The sequence below is a fragment of the Ctenopharyngodon idella genome, chromosome 6 (genome assembly GCF_019924925.1).
Source record: "Ctenopharyngodon idella isolate HZGC_01 chromosome 6, HZGC01, whole genome shotgun sequence".
Classification (NCBI taxonomy): Eukaryota; Metazoa; Chordata; class Actinopteri; order Cypriniformes; family Xenocyprididae; genus Ctenopharyngodon; species Ctenopharyngodon idella.
In genome coordinates this window covers 26,755,869-26,776,164 of record NC_067225.1, presented here as the reverse complement: position 1 = coordinate 26,776,164, position 20,296 = coordinate 26,755,869, and the positions used below count along the sequence as shown (strand labels likewise).

The following is a 20,296-nucleotide window of genomic DNA, read 5'->3' as shown; positions in this document are numbered from 1 at the left end:
TTTTTTTTTTTAAAGTCTGTTTCTCACGTGACTGAACATTTGGCCTGCATAACTAGAATCATTAGTGTCCACACATTTCCTGTTTCATGTCTCTGGGGTGATTTAGATCTGCGCTCTCTTTCACCGCAGCAGGCGCACTGGGCGTAATCTTGTGTTAAGACTTAACAGACTGATCTGGATCAGACATTGATCTTTGCCTCCTGCTCGTTACACTCATATGTGCTCACACATGTAATGATCCACACCAACCTTTGACCCATGCCAGCGAGGGGTGATATAATCACTCAAAGCTGATGGACATGTATTTGAGGTGAACACTGCAAGAGCTGAAGGTTTGTGATTATTGAAATATCCAATGTTAATCAATCAACGCAGCAAGTGAAAAGTGTTTCCCTTTGAGAAACGTTTGGCTCATGAATTCTTGACTTTACCAAGAATGTGTCTTACCGAACTCGCATCAAGCACAGTGAAGTCAACAGAATAATAGTGATTTATTTTGTTTTATTTGTGTTTTTCTGTGTTATCCAAATAAAAAACCATCAGCATTGGTTAATTTCTTGCATTTTATGGCTTTCTTCAAGTTTAGAGGGAGGTCTGTTGTCAGGTTACTGCATGAGTTGCCCGTATTAACCTCCATCACTGTGAGAAATGACTAACATCAGAGCCTTTCTAGTTAGTGAAGTTATTATTCCAAGTTAAAATGTAACCTAGTCCAAAGCAAAGCAAAACATATAGGTAAACTGCAGAGAATATAGTGCCTTACATATGGTATACAAAGTCTTATTGTTTGAGACTAAAATAATGAAGTAGATCTTTATATTTTATGTAGAAAATGTGGTATATGCCAATGCAAAATTCAGTACAATTATACTAGGGTGGTGTAAGTGGTTGTCAAGGCAGTTTGGTTGTGAAGTGTTTACCCAAGTCTCCATGATATTGTGATCTCATTCTTTAGTGTCTAAGATTGATTTGTTTTCCCATTTTATGGTTCATGAGGTGAAAGAAGAAAAGAAAGAATAAAGAATGTCATAATGTTCTTCTATCTGGTGATGTATGTTGGACTTTTCCAATAATTTTGGATTTTTCTCCAATAATTTCTGCTTAAACCCCACCCCTTTTTTACAGTCAACTGCAAACTCACAATTGGATTGGATCTGCCTTCATCTATTCAACAGCCAATGGATAAAACCAAGTCCTGCCCAACTTTTTATTGTTCTTTATCGATAATCCGTTTCACTTGGATGTACATCACTGTCTGAACTGTCACTTCTACATCGCAACTTTAATACTTAGGATTAGAGATTTGAACATATCTCAAACCTAGTCTCAGCCTCAGACGTCACGCCCATGGACTGCTGGCTGAACATATGATGCATATGGCACACTTAACTGGAAACACTTCAGGATTTTTGAAGTCATCATCCGATTGGTTGTATTCTACAGGAGGTCTGGGACACGTGTGTGGCGTTCTTTAATGGTCCACCTAGAAACAAAGATACCGTGACGTCAAACCCCAACATGGAAGAAGATCGCCGTTACAAATGTGACAATGAGCACTTACCAGGATCAACTAAACACTGGATTTTCAAAAGTATGTAAAGTTCGCGCTATAGACTCTTTAAAATATGTCCAAGAGTTTTACTGTTATTGTAGGGACATCAGCGTTACATTTTCACACCCCTAAACATGATGCAGAACAAATTGAACTGTGATTGGTTGCTTTACATGTCAGTCAGACAGCCTCTGGGCGGTCCTTGGCCAATGAAGCTGCTATGGAGTCCAGACCTTCTGCCATCAGTCTGAAGGTCTGGCTACACGAGACTACCTCAGACCTTATCTATGAGGAATGGCAATAGCAAGCACCACTAATAAAATTGTCTCAAAGGAGGTAGTGATGTCACTATGGACTTTAATTTCGTCAAAGAAAACATAGTTTTTCCAAACAGTCTTTACAGCACTTGGCTTTATCCGAGTGCCTCACACATGAGGGGTATTTTCAGAGCCTGTGGTACTGAACTCTCTTCCAAGAAAGAGGAGTTTAGCAAAGCTAAGTCATGTATACTTAGCCTCCCTCCTCACAGTAACACACACACAGCTCCGGTTGTCGTTGTGGACGCTGTTTTTCTATGCCACAGATGGCCTGTCTTCGAGTGGTGGGGATTACTGGTGTTTCTACAGGACGGTTTGGGAAAGAGCTGTTTACTGTAGGCTGCCGGTCTCCGTGCTGCCGTGGCCACATTTGGTTCCCTTTCCTGTCTCTGTGAGGCCAAGCCACACACCATACGGCAAGTAGGACACACTTATGCACAGACCCACACTTGTGCAGACCAGAAGCAGCAGCGGCTGAGTTCTTATGCCGCACAGAGACAGAAGAAAAACAGGTATCATGCCATTTCAGCTTATTAAAGGAATAGTACACCCAGAAATCAAAATTTTGTTATTTACTTACCCTCATGTCATTCAAGACCTGTATTTGTTTATTTTTTCCAAGATGTTTAGCAGAATGTTAAGGCTGCTCTTTTCCATACAACGAAAATCGATAGATAGAAAAAAAAAAGGCAACATAAACGAAGTATAAAGGTTGTGCATATGACTTGTGAAGCTTACTTTGGCTGTGTGTGGAATGGGCCAAAATGGACAAAAAAGCTTGTTGAAAAGTTTCCCCGTAGCTCTCAAATTTTGCACATATTTATACATGGTGTCTGAAACTTCATTGGTTCTTGTGACTGATGTGTCTGAATGTTTTGAAATTAATGTAAGCATGAAAGAGACTTGAGAGCACATCTTTGCTGGACTTTTCTTATTTTACTCATAACTAACAGTCCAGATACAATGTAAGAGATTTGTTGAATAAAACGGGAGTTTTGGCGCGAGATTTGTCACTTGTAAACTTGCACTGTTTGATTGACAGCTCCAGCGATTGTAAAGGGAGCGTTCTTTGATCACTTTGGCGTGTTAGTGAGATGACGAGGAGAGAACAGCGATGCAGGACTAAAAATAACATTACCTTTCGAAGGATCCTAATGCTAGGAATATGGTTATTTATTTTCAACAATGTGAATGTCTCAGTTGAGCATTATTTATTTGTATTCGGTACATTTCACTGTGGATTCTTTGGTAAATCATTTGCATTTTGATTTTAATAATGTATTAGTAAAGTTTGAAATTAACATTAACAAAGATTAATAAATGTTGTTGAAGTATTGTTCATTCTTTCGTCACGTTAACTAAAGTAGTTAACTAATGTTAACAAACGAAACCTTATTGTAAAGTGTTACCAACTCTCTTTTCTCTATGGGACATAAGGAAGTTTTTTTTTTTTTTTTTGCCAGCATTCTTCAAAATACCTTCTTTTGTGTTCTGTAGAGGAAAGTAAGTCATACAGGTTTGGAATGACATGAGGGTAAGTAAATGATGACAGAATCTTCGTATTTGGGTGAACTATCCCTTTACCATAGAGAGAAGTTTTTAAACACTGAATAGGTGTTTCTAACATCTGAATGTGGGCGGACATGAGAATTTTTTTTGTCTGATGTTGTAACAAGATGTCTTTGCACATTGTCTTCAATAAAATGGTCTTTTTTCATTGTGTAGAAGGTTTTGAACTCTAACCCAGTTTCTGAGATTGCTTTAATAGTACTTTGAACTGTTATTTATTTATTTTTCTTTCATGTTATAATTACTTTAAAATTGTCTTCTGGATTAAACATAGACATGCACATGCAAACACACAAACTGCTCTGTATATGATAAGCTCCATTGGAGACAGAGCTGTCTCTGTGCTGCATGATGGGAGAGAAATGTTTGTATGGTGTGGGATGGCTGGGTAAATGTATGCACACACAAACATTCCAGCTGCACTCCTGCTAGAGCCCCTGTACCCAGGTGCTCTCGCCGTAAGTAAGAATGTAATAAACCTTAAATGAACTGAGATATAAGGTTGACACTCTTACACTCGTAGTCTCCCATCCATCTTGGATACATTCAATATTCATATTTACATTTTTGAAAGAAAAATGTTACAAATTTTTTCAGCAAGCATGCATTAAATTGATCAAAAGTGACAGTAAAGACTTTTATAATGTTACAAAAGATTTCTATTTCAAGTAAATGCTGTTCTTTTTAACTTTCTTTTAGGATTCTTTGTTAAATAAAGATGCCACAGTTTCCAAAAAAAAATTAAGCAGCACAACTGTTTTCTACTGTACATTGATAAGAATGATTTTCTCTTAAGTTATATAATATAGTTATTTATAATATATATTATATAATTATGTAACACAAAATTTCATAATGTTACTGTTTTTACTGTATTTTTGTTCAAATAAATGGTGAGCATAAGAGACTATTATGCTATTGCTTGGTCTCCAAGTCCAAGTTTTCTAAGTGTTTTGAAGTCATGTGAGCATTTTATGTAGTCATTTATTAAGTTGATTTGACGATAATAATGGTTTGACGTTCGCAACCTGATTGAATGTTTTGAATTGAACTCAAACCTTTAATGAGATTTGAGAGCTCTTTTTCTCTCTTTCCATGTTGTCAAATCAGTGACATCAGACTTTTCACAAGTTTATGTGTCTGGGTTCAAGGTCTTAAAATGCTCAAAGAATTTGTGTATCCTTGAACGCAGCCGCCATCAGTGAAGATTCAGTTGAAAATGCTCATGCTTCATTCATATCAGGTCATTTTGCCTCATCTATGCTAAAACACAAACACTGTTGGTTTAAACATTATGGTGGCAAATATTGCATTACCATGTGTATTTTCCAACAAAATGGACCCAACTGTACATTACACAACTGTTTCTGTCAGAGCGAGAGAATTTACAGGCTGTTAGGTGCCAGGTGTGCCGTTACTGTAAAATATTTATGTGCTCACTGAAAAAATTTACTTTGGCGTTTAAGTTGGGCTGTTGTCTGTTGAGGCAGGTCTCCGTTGACCTGTTACAATGTCTTGTTTTTAAGAGACTGAGGGAATGTGATGTTGTTTGCCCTGCCTTTTGCCAAGAGGCCAGCTGGATTCGACCATTCCACTGGAGATGAATTAGACAGGAGGAGAGGAGATCCCTCTAGTGGACAAATCGGTTGTGAAAATAATTTTTCAGCAACCTCAAACACTCACAGCACCCGTTCTTGTAGAATAAATTTTATTTTGGGGATACTTTTCTTCTTTACCTGAATTGTAGTTTAATGATTGATTCTTTGTTTGAATAACCATATTGTAAAAAAAAAAGAAAAAAAAAGTAGAGTTGACTCTCGGAGTATGACTCTCTTAAAAATATTTGTAAAAGAAAAGAAAAAAATGACCAACAAATTAAGAGCTTATATTTATTTAATGTACTTTTTTGAATTTTTTGCCACTGTTTAAGGATGTAGGGTATGGTTTGCTTTTGTCAGCACTTATAATCACCTTCCAAACAATTACTGTGGTATTGCTATGTTTCTCAGGGCAATGCTGTAATAGTGATACCATGGTATTCTTTTGAATTACATTTAAGTAGCATATAAATAACATTGCAAATGAATGTGATACCATCACTGTGTTATAGTACCATCACATTACATTTTGTGAGGGTTACTACATTGGTGTCATGGGGAAAAAAAGACGGCTGAAAAGTATAATGGAATCTTCTTGCATTATGTAAGGGAGATTTTATTTTAATTTTATCGTAAATGAACAGTAATTGTATAATTCAAGTAATAATTCACTTCAGTAATAACAAAGCTCATCATCACCACATACTTGGGGGTGGACAGTTTAGTGCATCTGTCATTGTAGTGGTTTACTCTGCATGATTCACAATGCTTTTATCTCTGTAGTCGCTGACTTTCTTTTCTGAGAGTCATTGTGTTTAACATAGGGTCTGTCTGTGTTTAAAGAGCTTAAACTGTAAAGCAGACTGTTGTGGTTTCTGACAGTGTTTAAGTTTAAATGTACTATTGTATGGCTTGAGGAATCTGAGGGTCAAGCTCAGAGCAGACAATGACATTTGTTCTGTATCTGACCCCAAACAACCAGCAGACATCACAGAATGCTCTTTTGGTTGCCTCAAGGGCTATGTTTAACTCAACAAACAGTTGAGAGAAAGATCAACTATGCTTTTGTGGAGAGGAGCTCGTTTGTCTTTGTCTAAAGATGTTTGAGAAGAATGCAAGTAGAAGTCATAGAAATGGTTCTACAATTGTTTCTCCAACGTGAAATTTTGAACAAGGGGGTAATATTCTGATTTATTCCTGATATCATTTATTTAACACATTGAATTGTGGTAAATCTTTATAGCAGTGCCAATTTAACAAGGCTAAAAGATGCTTTAGGGACAACCTGTAGGCAAATTGAGAATTTGGTGTTGTTTAGTGTTTAGTACAAATAATTTAGTTTCTTTAGGGGCCGTTCACACAGAATGCATTTTTCCATTCCAATGCACTACTTTTCCTTTTCGTTTTTTTGTCTAAACACACACTAGACAGACTTGTATGACCGTTGTGCTCGCATCTTGTGTCTTTTGCAGTGTCTCGCACATGACAAGAAGCTCTAAAACGCGGTGCTCAAGTTGAAAATCAGTTTAACTTTTAAAATTTTTAAAAACATGTCTCGAGACCTTGAGTTTTTTCCCCATTTCACTGCCCGCATCTCACGTTTTTCAAAGCAAAAAGAGGATGCATAATCACACAATATTATATTTTATTTTATACTTTATATATAATATATAAATAAAATAAAATACATGAAAATAAACCACTCTCATACATATTTAGCACAATCCAATCATATTCCGATTTTTAGCCTGATTTTAGACTGATTTTTTTTTTTTTTTTAGCCTTTTTGACTATAATTAATATATATTAAGTGGCTCATATTTTTTTGTGTTGGCTTTAGTCGGAATCGGCGCCGTTGGTGAGAGAGAGAACTGCTGTTCATCTTGGCGAACGAGTCAGTGCACAAGAATAAAAGCAAAGCAAAGAAGTCAAGACGGTACAGACAAAAGGCTGTTATAATTTTACATCATCTTACCTGAGCATTCAAATGCACGAATATTTTTATAATAACATGAGCCGACTGGAATGAAGAAATTGATCAGCTTCATTGATATTCAAAATGGTAAGCAAGCGCTGCTTTGTTTATGGTTTGTATATCTGGAGTCTTGGTTTTGGTTTCCTTTTTTGAATGACAAAAATAGATTGATACCTGCTGATATAGACAGTTATTTCCTTACACTCAGGCCCAGAACACGCTGCTAGACAGACGCCATAGTCCTTTTGTTGTGTTCAAGCGCAGCTTTTTGGCCAAGACACAGCCGACGAGAGGCGACAACACAGTCAGATTTCATCGCCGCTAGTTCTTTGACGTTGGCTTGGTGTGTCCCGGACTTAACACATCGCATTTAGCACAATCCAATCATATGCCAACTGATTTTTATCCTTTTTGACTGTATATGCTGATGATGACAGCGGTTTTCCTTTGAACTGGTGTTGTTCCTGGTTGCCACATGAGGAGATTCTGTGTTTGCAGACACACAAACACACTACAGTAGCTTTTGGGAAAGTGAGTGTTAATGAGAGGAAGACCTGTTTTGATATTTGGCGGTCTGACATCTCCTGAGGGCACGCTGGATGATTCACACACACTGTATGTCCAGATGGACTCAGAGGGGGTTCATGAGAATGAAATCTGAGAGAGATTCAGAGGGAGTGGAGTGGGTAGAGATGAGAAAGATCCTTCTAGTGAGGGGAGAAAGCTGAACAGAACAGCATAGAAAGAAAGAGTGTGAGAAAGATGGAAAATCACAGACTTAGAGACAGGTAAAGAAAGAACCTTCAATGGAGATAAAGAGAGAATCGCATGGGAGAGCAGAGAATAACGGAGATGTCCTGAGGAGTGTTGTGTGTGTTGTGATGAGTGCAGGGAAGATTTATGAGATGCTGTTGAATGTAGCAAGCAAACAGTAGACCTCCTCCACCTGCTCTCTCGTTCTCTCTCTCTCTCTCTCTCTCTCTCTCTCTCTCTCTCTCTCTCTCTCTCTCTCTCTCTCTCTCTCTCTCTCTCTCTCTCTCTCTCTATCTGTCTATGTCTGGGATTTTCTCTCTTGTTGTAACTATTTGCACAGATTCTCAGTTTGCTATAAACTCCTGGACACTAAACTTTCCACTCTCTTTTCACAGACATACATATTTCCCTCTTTCTCGCCCTCTTTCACACTCTCAACATATTCACACCTATGATTCACCTTGGTTAGAAGAGGTTTTGTCAATTATCTTTCTTTCTTTTTTTCCACAAGAAGCAGCTTTGCCAAATGATAATGAATTGTTGCATATATTTAGAAAAAAGGTTCTTCTATATGTTATCTCAGCCAAAATGAACCAGTGCTATTTTTATATTGTTTCTAACTGGTCATATCAGGTCCTTAATGTTTTTTAGCTGGTCTAAACTGGTTGATCAGCAAGACCTGGAAGACAATCCATATAGGGGTGAATTCAGGTTGGGACACTTTTTGCTATTGAGTTAACTGGGAAAAAGTGTCCCAATCAACCTGAATTCACCCCTATTTATACAATTATATAAAAACTTCCAATGGGTAGTTATTTATAAAAATTTGTAAATATAAAGAATGTATGTTTTTCACAATTCTTTTGTTAAATCTCTGACAAAACCTCTGACAAAGCTTGCTACCTATAGGGGGAGCTAAAACTTCAAAAATCAGTTCTTCTATCACTACTATCTATAAAGCTCTAATCTTAACACTTTAAAGTGATATATTGATCATAATTTGATTATGAAATAAAATTATTTCCATGTACTCTGCAATAGCTTCTGTTTACATAGACAATTCATATATTAGTATTGATAATGAGTAATGACATGCCCATTCATCATCTTTGTATTAGTTCATTGTATGTGAAGTGTTCATTGAGGTGAATCCAAGATTTTTGTTTGGGAGAGAGCGTAACTTTGACATTTAACAAGTCAATTCTTAAGTTGTATACAACACAAAGTTCTAAAATTGCAGTACAGAGAGATTCAGAGAGAGCAGTGCATAAAGTAAATGGAAATCGATGCATTAAACCACAGGTCACCCGATTGGATTTGTGACAAGCTTGAGTTAATCTCTGTTGTTTAGCTGTACTGATGCTCTTTTTTGCTGATGCACTGGTCAGTTCATGATGGTTGAAACTGCCATTTTGCCTACCCTGGTTCTAGAGTGAAGCCGTCATGATAATCGCATTACAGACCAACAAAAGACCCTCTCTCTCTCTCTCCCTCTCTCTCTCCATATACCCAACTACATAAAGGCTGAGGGAGTCATTTAGGTTTTGGCTTGCATAACGATCACATCAGCAGTGAGACTTTCTTTATTTTGGTTAGAGGTACATGTTCTCTAGTTTGATTGAAGCCCTTATCGTGCCATTTCTATGGTTCTTTATCAATGTTGGGTTTGTTGGTGAACAGTGGAATATGATGAGTAGTTTAAGTTGTCTGTTAAAGGGATAGTTCACCCAAAAATTATTATTTTTATTTTTTCTCATAATTTACTCACCCTCATGTTGTTCCAAACCTGTATGAGTTTCTTTCTTCTGTTGAACACAAAAGAAGACATTTTAAAGAATGTTGGTAACCAGACAGGTAGACTGGTTGACGGTAGCCATTGACTTCCATAGTATTTTTTTCCTACTATGGAAGTAAATGGTTACCATCAGCTGTTTTATTACCAGCATTCTTTAAAATATCTTTTTTTTGTGTGTTCAACAGAAGAAACTCGTACAGGTTTGGAACAACTTGAGGGTAAGTGATGACAAAATTTTCATTTTTGGGTGAACTATCCCTTTAAGTGCTTTGTTGATATGAATTTGTGTGTGTGTGGAGAGATCACTGCTCACCTGTTTGTCTCATTAGAGGGCTGGTGTTTGGTGAGCTGTGAAGAAACATCAAAGTAGGGTTCTGATTAATGAATCTCCATCATGCCCGAGACACTAATACTACTGAACAGAACAGCACTCCTCACTCCCCACTGAGAGAGAAGGTGGAAAAACAAAGAAAGAAAGAGAGGATGAGGGAATTTGATGAAGCAAATGAATCAGGTTGGTTTCGGAGAGTGTAAACACACTATATCCTTTCTAAATCAATAGTATGATGGACCCCATGTTAAATGAACCACATGTTATAGTCTAGTTTTGACTAGTCTAATTTATGGATAATATGCAGTATGGATAGATACAAGATTTGTTTGTTTTTCATTGATGCTTAGGCATTATGATTTGACCAGTTATATTTCTGCACCATTCATATATCTGTTGGATAATTGTGAGTTATAAAGTCCAATTCTGAGGAAAAAAAGACTTGACTTGAGTTTTTATTATCTTGCAATTCTGACTTTATAACTCAGTTTATAAAACGGTTAGTTCCTGTCCTTGATTCTGGTTATTCACGATAAAACACGGCTATGACCGCTTCACCCAACGGTTCTGTGTATCACTACACAACACCCTTAGCAACCACTCTTAGCAACGTAAACTGTTCTCAATTTATATTGTTCATTGAAGCCTACTGTATTATGTAGAGGAGTACTGTGAGAAAGAGATCGAGTGAGCGAGTTTATTACCTGCATTCAGATTTAGCATTTTCCTTCAGGTCAGTCCTATGCTCATAATAAAAAATCTGTTTAAATGTCCGACGTATTATCTTGTCCTTGGTTTTCCTGTGACTGGCTAGTCAAAGCATTTGTCAGTTGCGTCTTGTTCCGTGTTCACAGCAATTCAGTCTTTTCAATATAAAAGTCTTCGCTACTGACTGACACACTCATAAAGGCAGTCTTTGCCGCCATCTAATGACGTTATAATGTAACTTCTGTTGCTGTTCACGGTCAGGGACTATTTTTTCCGGCGGAAGAGTAATTTTACTTCATGAAAGTTGCATTGATACATATTTTTTTGGCTTTAATATTTGTATTGTGTGGTAACCGTTTTATAAAAGCAATAATGTACTCGAGACTAGTGCTGTATCGTGAATAAATCATGGTTGAAGGGCGTTGTTAGGCACGACACGAAACGGCACAGCCTCTCGTACCTTATTGCTTACTTATATGATGCAATTGCGAGAAAAAAGTCAGAATTGTGAGATATTATTTCTGCACACTAAAGGATTGGTTCACTAATATAGCTTTAATTCATAATTATACCCTGGAGCTAAATATACATGTAGGAGCAAATTTGATTTGGGCAATTTATCATTATACACCAATTATTGTATTTGCCTCATTTGCTGTTCTGCTTCAGTATATGTGAGAGCTGTGGATCAGCTGGCAAGTGTGTGTCTTTTTTTAAAAGGCGGCTGTTTTAGAGGGCCACGGTCAAAGAACCTTTCTCTCCGCCCCATCACACATCTATACACACACCCTCGCATATAACACAACCCCTGAAGGCCCTGTGAGGTCCCAGTGTCAACATTTGAATGGCGGGTACAAAGTTAGAATTCATTGTTATGGTTTCTGGGAGAAAGATGCAGAACGGCCACTGTCACTCAGCCGTTACGGTGACAATGAGGGGGGCTCCTCCTGCCCTCTTCCCTTTGTGTCCTTATTGAATTATGGCACTGGTTCTCTTTGTGTGTTCTGGCAACAGTAATTGAAAACATGTGACAGAATAAGCAGTCAGAAGAGAGAGGATATGCTTCACTGACTATGACTCCATTAGAAAAGGCAAAGTCAGAGAGAGAAGCAGTGATTAATATTACAGAGAGACTGGGTTACATGAGGAATCGTCTCTGTGTATGAGGTTCGGTCTTAAACCTGCCTTGAACTGAAGTCTTTGATGTCTTATGGGTAAATGCTGAGTGTGGTACGCTACGTTAAATTTTTCTCTCTGTCTGTCTCTGTTTTTTCTCTTTTTCTCTTACCCTCTTAGTCCATTTTGTTAATATTAATTAAAAAAAGACTTTATATTTGCATTGCCAAAGTTTTGCAAAATTGCAACAAGATGCGTGTAGAAAAGAATTAAAATAAAACAATACAATATATTTTATTTACCATTATCCTTTATGATGTTATTTAATAATTAATACTGTTAAATATTAAAATACATTAACTTCATTACTAATATAATACTTTATATATTTAAGAATTTAATATAAAGTATGTTAAATATATTACATTATTATATTATATTACATTATTATATTGCAATGTTACATATATTCAAATTTATTTTAATTTTAATTGATTTTTTACATTTCTTTTAATTGTTATTATTATTATTTAATATTAATTTGTAATATTTATATTAAACATGTAATACTGTTTATAATGCTTATATATATATATGGAAATAAATTAAATTGATAATATAATGTGCTATTAATTTAATTGTTAAACTATATATTTGTGTGTGTGTGTGTGTGTGTGTGTGTATATATATATATATATATATATATATATATTAAATATCAAATATAATATTAAAAAATTAAATATAAAAATATAAAAAGAAAAACTTAAAGAATAGAATTGTCTCCTATCTTGTGTTTTTCATTGCTCATTTATTAAATTTATTTATTTAAAATTAAAATTTATTTTATTAAATTAATTTATTTAATTTATTAAATTTAACAGCTAGATTGTAGTCTTGAGGAAAATGTGCATAAACCTAGATTTCACATCCAATGTTCCCTGTGATTCCTCAGCCAGCATAAATCTATAGTTCATAATCAAATGATGCCCTTCACTCATTAGGAGCACACAGACAGAAAGGTATAGTCTCCCCTTAGGCATTGAACTATTTGTGCAGGTGTTAGCAACTGTGTGGCACATATTGGCTGGTGGAGATGCTCATTTTTCTATTTGCAAAACACTCTCTCACTCTTTTGCTCACTCACTCACTCACTCACTCTCTTTCTTTGTCAGGCAGCCGATGGTTAAGACACTCCTCTGTTCCCCTGCTTAATGGAGTCTGATGCCCCTCTAACTGAGCCATAGTATTGTATGCCATAATGACAGCATTTGCAGAGTACTTCAGCACAAATGAAGTTTGAATTGGATGAAAATTATAGGACCTGGGGTCTTTTTAAAAGCCTCAGACAACCATTCCCCCCCATTCTCAGCCAGGAAAGAAGGGCTATGTGAAGACTAGGGTAAAATTATCTTCAAACAAACAGGCAGCTCTATGTGGGGACAACAGCTCTTAGGGAATTAGAGCCACGCTAATAACCCTGGAGTAAGAGAACACTGCGGCGTTCGCTAATGGGGAAACCGGCTCTTTGTTGCAGGTGGTTTTCTCTTAAAGACAGTTGAAAGAAACAACAAATATACTCAAAAGCACCCAAATGACAGTATTGATTAGCATTTGTTGCTGTGCTTCTGCTTTTGAAAACCGTCTTCAAAGCACTTGTTAGTTTTTACTACACACAGTTTCACCTCATTAGCACTCGTGTATTAATAAGGCTGTTTAATCTGAAGGTTTTTTGTTTTTACAAAAATCTAGTGATGATTTATGATACATTTACGACACGACACATTTTTCCCATGCACATATCAACCTTTTTCATGCATGTTCTAAAGAAGTCAATTTTGGCTGACCTTTTGGAAAATAAGACATTAAATAATGGAAATTGTTACAAATGAATTTTTCATGAATGCTAAAATGATTAGAGACTGCAGTCTAAACCTCCAGACGACTGTGTTTCGATGCGGAGTGGCAAATCCGGGGTGAAGATTTGATAAATTGCACTTTGATTGTTATCTGATTACACTTTGACATATTATCCGATTTGAAACGACTCACTAACAAGATTTGTATTGTCTGAAGTGGATGTGTTTGGAGGAAAATACAGACAGGAAGTGCGATAGCACAAAGTGAGCGGACATTGTAGACCCTGTTGGAGCATTTATGTTCAGTATGAAACTGCAATTGAACTGGCTTCTTGAACAAGAAAAATGTAGGATGGGACTTGATTTTGTCCATCAGGAATTGATTGGATCTTTGGATTGTTGGCATTTGCCAATTGATGTGATCTCAAGTGAGTGACAGGTTGCTGGAGAGGAAGGATTATCGGCCAGCTCTTGTGTCAGTGCACACCGTATCAGAGAAGAGCTGTTGTTGCGAGGGGGAGAAGTAGTTAATGTTTTTGATTAAAGATTACGATGGCACATGAATAATAATAAAAAATGATGTGCACATGTAAATCATTTATAAAAAAAACACTGCAATATTCCATTAAAAATAAAATGTGGTAATTTTGATTTCATGGTGAGTTTAAAAGTAGTACTGTGCTAGCAAAGCTTTGGTTGTGTTCTAACACAACATGAAATGCTTTGATTGACTGCGACTGAGTCATTTTATTCTTTCAAGACAAATGAAAACAAATGCAAATTCCTTTCAGTACAACTAAATAGGGCTTTTCACACTTGAAGTAGTTAACCCTGGGTCATTCTAAACCCCGTGTAAATGGAATCCTGGGTTATCTTTTTCACGTTTCACACTGCTCATAATTTCAACGGAGTTAACAATTAATCCTGGGTATTCATAAGCTGATGTTTCACATTGTACATTCCTAAACCTTGGGTTAACGTTCTTATTTGCATATATTACCGAGTTTATACTGAATGGACATTTCGGACTATAAATGTAAGAATGAAACGGTTTCTTCTACATTCAAATTGTCACGTTTTCTGTCAGCATTTGACATTTTTCATCTCAAATGCTGAATTTACTGTCTATATACAATGTGCAGTGTTTCCGTAACTGTCAAAAGTGGGCAAATACGAGTATACGATTGGTTGTCTGTTGCTAAGTGTCTAGCTGTAACATTCTAATACCGCATTGCTTACACTGTACAAGTTTGGCACCGTAATGCGGGGTTAACACCACAAAAGCGGTGCTAACCCTGCCCCAGAGCAGAGTTTCATAACTCCGGGTAAAAAGCGGTGCTAACCTGCTTCTAAATTACAAGTGTGAAACGTTTCTTTACCCGGGGTTAAAAGCAGTGTTTAGAATGACGATAACCCGGGGTTAAAAAGTTAAGTACAATACCACCATTTAAAAAATAGGTCTGTGCTTGGGCTTGCTTGGGTAGCACAATACAACAGATTAGGTTGTGCCCTCAAAGGCATATAAAGGTGAAAATGGTACATTATTGTTAGTAGTTGTGGCTCAGCACCACCCCGTTCACCCATACAGCTCGTATAAGACAACATCTGGCAGTCATTTTAATTTATTTATTTTTTTAAATCCTATAAATAAGTAATCAGAGTAGAAATGTACAGGGCATGTCAGAGGTAATCCCAAAAGCCTGTAGTAGAGGACGTATCTCCTAGAAATTCCCTGATAGGCTTGCAGTGCATAAATGCTTGGAAGACTAAACAGATTATTTTCTTCTTCTTTTTTCTATGTAATCATCTCTGACTGGGTTTGTTCAGATGTTGACAAGGTTTTTGTGTAACCTCAATGGCCCCTGCTGTCCTGTTTGGGATTGATGTTTAAACTATGATCGATGGCTCCTTAATGATAAATTGCTTGTGTTTTTGCTTATTTGTAAGTCACTTTGGCTAAAAGCATATGCTAAATGAAGATAGCAGATTCTGTCCTAATGAGGACCCCTCATTGTCATGCCAAGGTCTAAATTCATAAATCACCTCATTCAACAAATGCAGATCATGTCTGTACTAATTTAAGATCAGATGTTGTTGATTCTGCCGTATAATCAGATTAAGTGACTCTAAAACAGAGCAAAACTGATCGAGAAGCAGCTGTGCTTTTGTCAAATGCTTGATAAAATTCGCTCCCAGCGAATTAAGAGCCACGAGCTGAATATGAAATCTTTTAATATTCTGTCTAATAGTGGTGGTGACAAGCACTGGGAGTTAGCTCCGTAAAAGAATGTCATGGCATTTAGATAATGAACCGTAAATATTGTTTTATTAGGCTTGGGTTTGCGAGTGAGGAGGTTTTATTGTGGCAAAGGTTAGGCCCTGATTTTAATGCCCTTATTATAGTGGTTAATTCCGCTTTGTACTGGCGAGGGCAGATGACTGCTCGCTGGAATCCAGCCAGGGCCGAAGACATATTAGATGTGCCAGTCAGAGGCTGAGAATGAACTTAACTCAGTTAAGTCCCACCTCTGTCATCACCTTTGCCAATTTATTCACATCTAAATCCGTTTTTATCCTCTCAGCGTGGAGTCTGACAGCTTTTCACTATCAGTTGTTCATTTATTATGAGTCCTCGACCCCATTTTAGGACTTTTTCTGGCTTTGTCACTGGAAAAATCCTTCCAAATGGTTGCCGGTGTCTAATAGTTTCAGGTGTGTGCTTTTGTGCCTGTGTTGTGAGATATCTTGATGGCTTCTGAAGATAGTATTTGCTTTCTCTCTCTCTCTCTCTCTCTCTCTCTCTCTCTCTCTCTCTCTCTCTCTCTCTCTCTCTCTCTCTCTCTCTCTCTCTCTCTCTCTCTCCCTCTCTCTCTCTCTCTCCCCCCTCTTTGTGTGTGTGTGTGTGTATATATATATATATATATATATATATTTATACAACGTAGACATATGGCGTAGACATTTTGTCAAAATTACTAAAGTTACTTGTGATAAAAGCATCAGCAAGAAATCAAGTCTTGCATTGCAATGTTTGAATTTATGAAGTTACATTTAGTTTTTTTTTTTTTAAGTAAAAAAATTAATAAAAGAAATATAAAAGCTATATATTCTTTATTTGGTCAAGGTTTATTTTACGATTAATGACCGACTGATTGTACATTCTCATATTCCATATATATCTTTTGTAGCCCTGTATTGTGCATCATTGAAACACAAGTTTTCATCATTCAAACTTTCAGAAACTGTTAAAAATGCTCCCAGAGTGTTGCTTTGGTGCTGAAATTTTTATTGTCCTCATCATCTCGTGTGTGTCCATCACTGCAGTGTCCTCTCCTCCTCCACCATGTCTAACAGTCTCTTGCTCTTTAAACTCTACCCCACTATAAAAGTGTGATGAGCACCTTTGAATCTCTCTCTCTTCCTCACAGAGCTTAAACTGTCCGATAGGGAGAGTGATAGTATGACATTTAGCCTAGTGGTACTTCAAAAATGCCAGGTCACAGCTCCATTAACTCCCATCCAAACCTGGGTTGAACTCTGATCTCCAACACAAGGTGTGGGGAGATACAGCTTGCCATGTACTCTCACTGAGGAACAAGGGGTATTTCAGACTAGTTTAGTAGACTTTTTGGGTTTATAACATATATAAATTACATTTGAATGCACACGTTAGACCAACAATATTTCCCCTTTCCCCCATAAGTCTAATAGAGTGTGAACAATTCCATATTGAACATTGTTGCTGATTTGTTAAGGGTTTGAGAGATACCAGCATGCATTACGGCATGAATAAATTATGTGGTTACTAGGGCTGGGAATTGACACAATTTTCATGATTCGGTTCGATTTTGATTCACAAGCTCGATTTAATTTCAATTTAGTTCAATTGAATTCGATATTGATTAATTGTTACCTATCAGGTACAGTACATGGCAAATTTCCTCAAGAAAAAAAAAATCTCTCAACTAATAGTGTAAACTATACAGGCAACCCAGTTGGTACATCACTATAAAATTAAAGGTTTAACTGATTTTTAGGCTACTTACATTTAAATCATGCAAGGAAGCTTTTATAATAATGTTTAAAAATAAAATGGTGACTCATAAAAAAACATGATGGGTTTATTCAAAAATATATTAAATATTGAAGAACAGGTTTAGTAAAAATACAATGAATTTGCAATACAGTGTATATATTTAGCAAAAATTTTTATTGACGTCTTTCGTGGTTGAAACGCTGATGGAAATTTTGGTATGTTGTACTGTATCTTTTAACATACCTTCTGATGTTCATTAATGTTTATTTCATGCTGTAACTAGTAGTAAAGTGAAAGAGATGATCCATTCACATGCGCTTCGCTTGATCTGAGGCGCCACCAGCGATCTATCACACCACATTAAAGAAAACCAAAACAGTGTATATATTGTTTGAAATTCATAATAAAATTGACAGAATTTGAAAGCTGGGACTTTGTTTCATATCAGAAGTAACAAAGCACAAAGCTTATTACTATTTATTGGATGTAAGGTACACTACAATTTTGTTCATTAACCAACTGAAAACAGCATAGATTGAAAGCTTGATTCTTGAGATTTTTCAGTTCTTGAAGTTGAGAAATCAATATTTTGAACCCAGCCCTAGTAGTTACTGTTATATGATTATTGTTTTGCTGTTATTTATACCAATGTTATTGTTTTTGTCACTTACTCACTTACAACAATAGTTAATTGTTGTGTGGTGATGTTAGGAACTCATCTTTTTACATTCATTGATTGTCATTGTTATTGAGGTTTGCATTGTGAGATCTGTGTGCAGTAATAGTCCCTATACAACTATTACCTATGTATATTTGCTTTGTTTTTTAAAGATGATTTCTCCTTTAGAGAGAAATATTGCAGAGTTCTCTTTATATTAAATGTCATACAAAACAATTTTAAAAGAATACAATAACGACTGATGTTAAAATGTGAAATTCAACCTGAAATGAATGCATGTACCTCCTTAGAGTTGGATTCAAAGTGTTGTTTTCAACAAAGAATTCATGCTACTAAGATCCTTGGCCCCCTGTTGTGGCTGTTAAAACATCAACAGAGACAACTGTTAAACTGGGTCCAATGGGGCCACAGCGAGACATCTGGAGGAACAGGCGATGAATATAAATGTTTGCATCAGAGCTTAGCCCCTGAGCAGGGCCACACAGCTCTCCCAATGCCGGTGTTGTCTTAATTAAAGTGGGGATGATGTAGCCGCCACCCCCTCATGTCAACTCACCTCCTCTCTGGCCCTTCCTCCACCTCCCATGTGGCTCGTGACACCCCGAGAAACATCATTATCTGTGACTTGGGCTGCTTCTTTTGTTTGGCTCAGGCAACAGGAGTCCTACTTTCACTAATGACCTTTTTTTTTTTTTTTTTTTTTTTTTTTTTTTTTTTTTTTTACAGAATTTAAAGATCAAAAGTCTGGGGGAAAAAATAAGTTCCCCAGAAAAAGAGGCGAAGTGCACTGTTGGCACAACAGCAAACTGTTACCATGACAAATATGTTTACAACATACTAATTTGTATGTAGTTGAGTGGTCGGTAGATTAGAAAAATGAATCACAATTAATCAAGCAATTTTGTCTGCATTAAAATAATGAAATTCTCGATTTGTTGGAATTAAATTAAAATAAGTAAATTTGTTAACTGAGTAAAATTAATTTTATATATATATATATATATATATATATTAGTAATCTTCTTGCTTGAGGTGAGATCAGTCAAGAGTCTGTAAATCTCTTCGATCATTTCAGCCTTAAGCAGGTCAGAGGCTAATCCATACACACATACACACTCCTATCAAGGCCAAACAATAGCTCTAGGGACTGAAGATAGAAACATGAAGATGATGAAAAGAAAGAAAGACATCCAAATTATGAATTCGTACCTTCAAATAAACTAAACCCTTATCATCTGCTCGGCATGATGCCTCTTGCAGTCCTTTGTTTTTTCCATGAGCTCTAATAACATCATTTGATCTCAAGTGTTCAGGGCTGTCAATCATTCCAAAACCAGAGATGGTGGAAAGGGATTATGCTTGCATTGAGAGAGGACAACAGGACGGTCCAGGAAGGATGTGAACATTGGAAGTGGAATGATCCTATGGAGCTAGACTGGGAAATGGCAGGAAACCGGGACAGTTAAGTATCATATGGAAACATCTGGTCTGAGGAAATCCCACCACTGCCACCAGATTAAACATAAACATACATAGAAACACTTCAGTTCTCACCCTAACCCCTCTCACAGAGACTGGTAGGAAAGGATGGTCCATGCCAACTACCTTCCTGTGCTGCTCCCTCATGACACATTCCCGGTCAATGAGATGATAGCTCATACAGGGCAGAGGCAGCTTAAACTCACGTCTGAAATAATATTTTCTTATCTGATAACCCTGAATATACAACAAGGCAAGCCATTCCTGATATCTTTGGACTGCAAAACGTGTTTATGAAAATACAAAGACACGTATGGAATGTGGACAGACATTCAGCTGTCATGCCATAAAGGAATAACATGTGCTCTATTTATTCTGACTTGCATTTGATAATACCCATTGATATCAACTTTTGTTTTTTAGTTTACTTGGATATTTGTGTATGCATTCTGTTGAGCGGATTCGTAAACACCTCTGATTGGCCATTGTGTTCACGTGCTCAACAGATATGTCTGTGATTGGCTACAAT

General features: G+C 36.6%; 1 protein-coding gene across 2 annotated transcripts in view; it reads left to right on the top strand.

Annotated features, from left to right (window-relative positions):
- pdzrn3b (PDZ domain containing RING finger 3b) overlaps positions 1 to 20,296 on the top strand; it is a 92,280-nt gene that overhangs the window by 47,297 nt on the left and 24,687 nt on the right. The window contains exon 1 of one of the 2 annotated variants that reach the window (XM_051896648.1): positions 6,954 to 7,098. The exons of the other annotated variant lie outside the window; for it this stretch is intronic. Coding sequence (XP_051752608.1) covers positions 7,096 to 7,098 — 3 coding nt within the window. The 5' untranslated portion in view covers positions 6,954 to 7,095. Of the gene's footprint in view, positions 1 to 6,953; positions 7,099 to 20,296 lie in introns of those variants that run through there. 2 annotated transcript variants of the gene reach the window in all.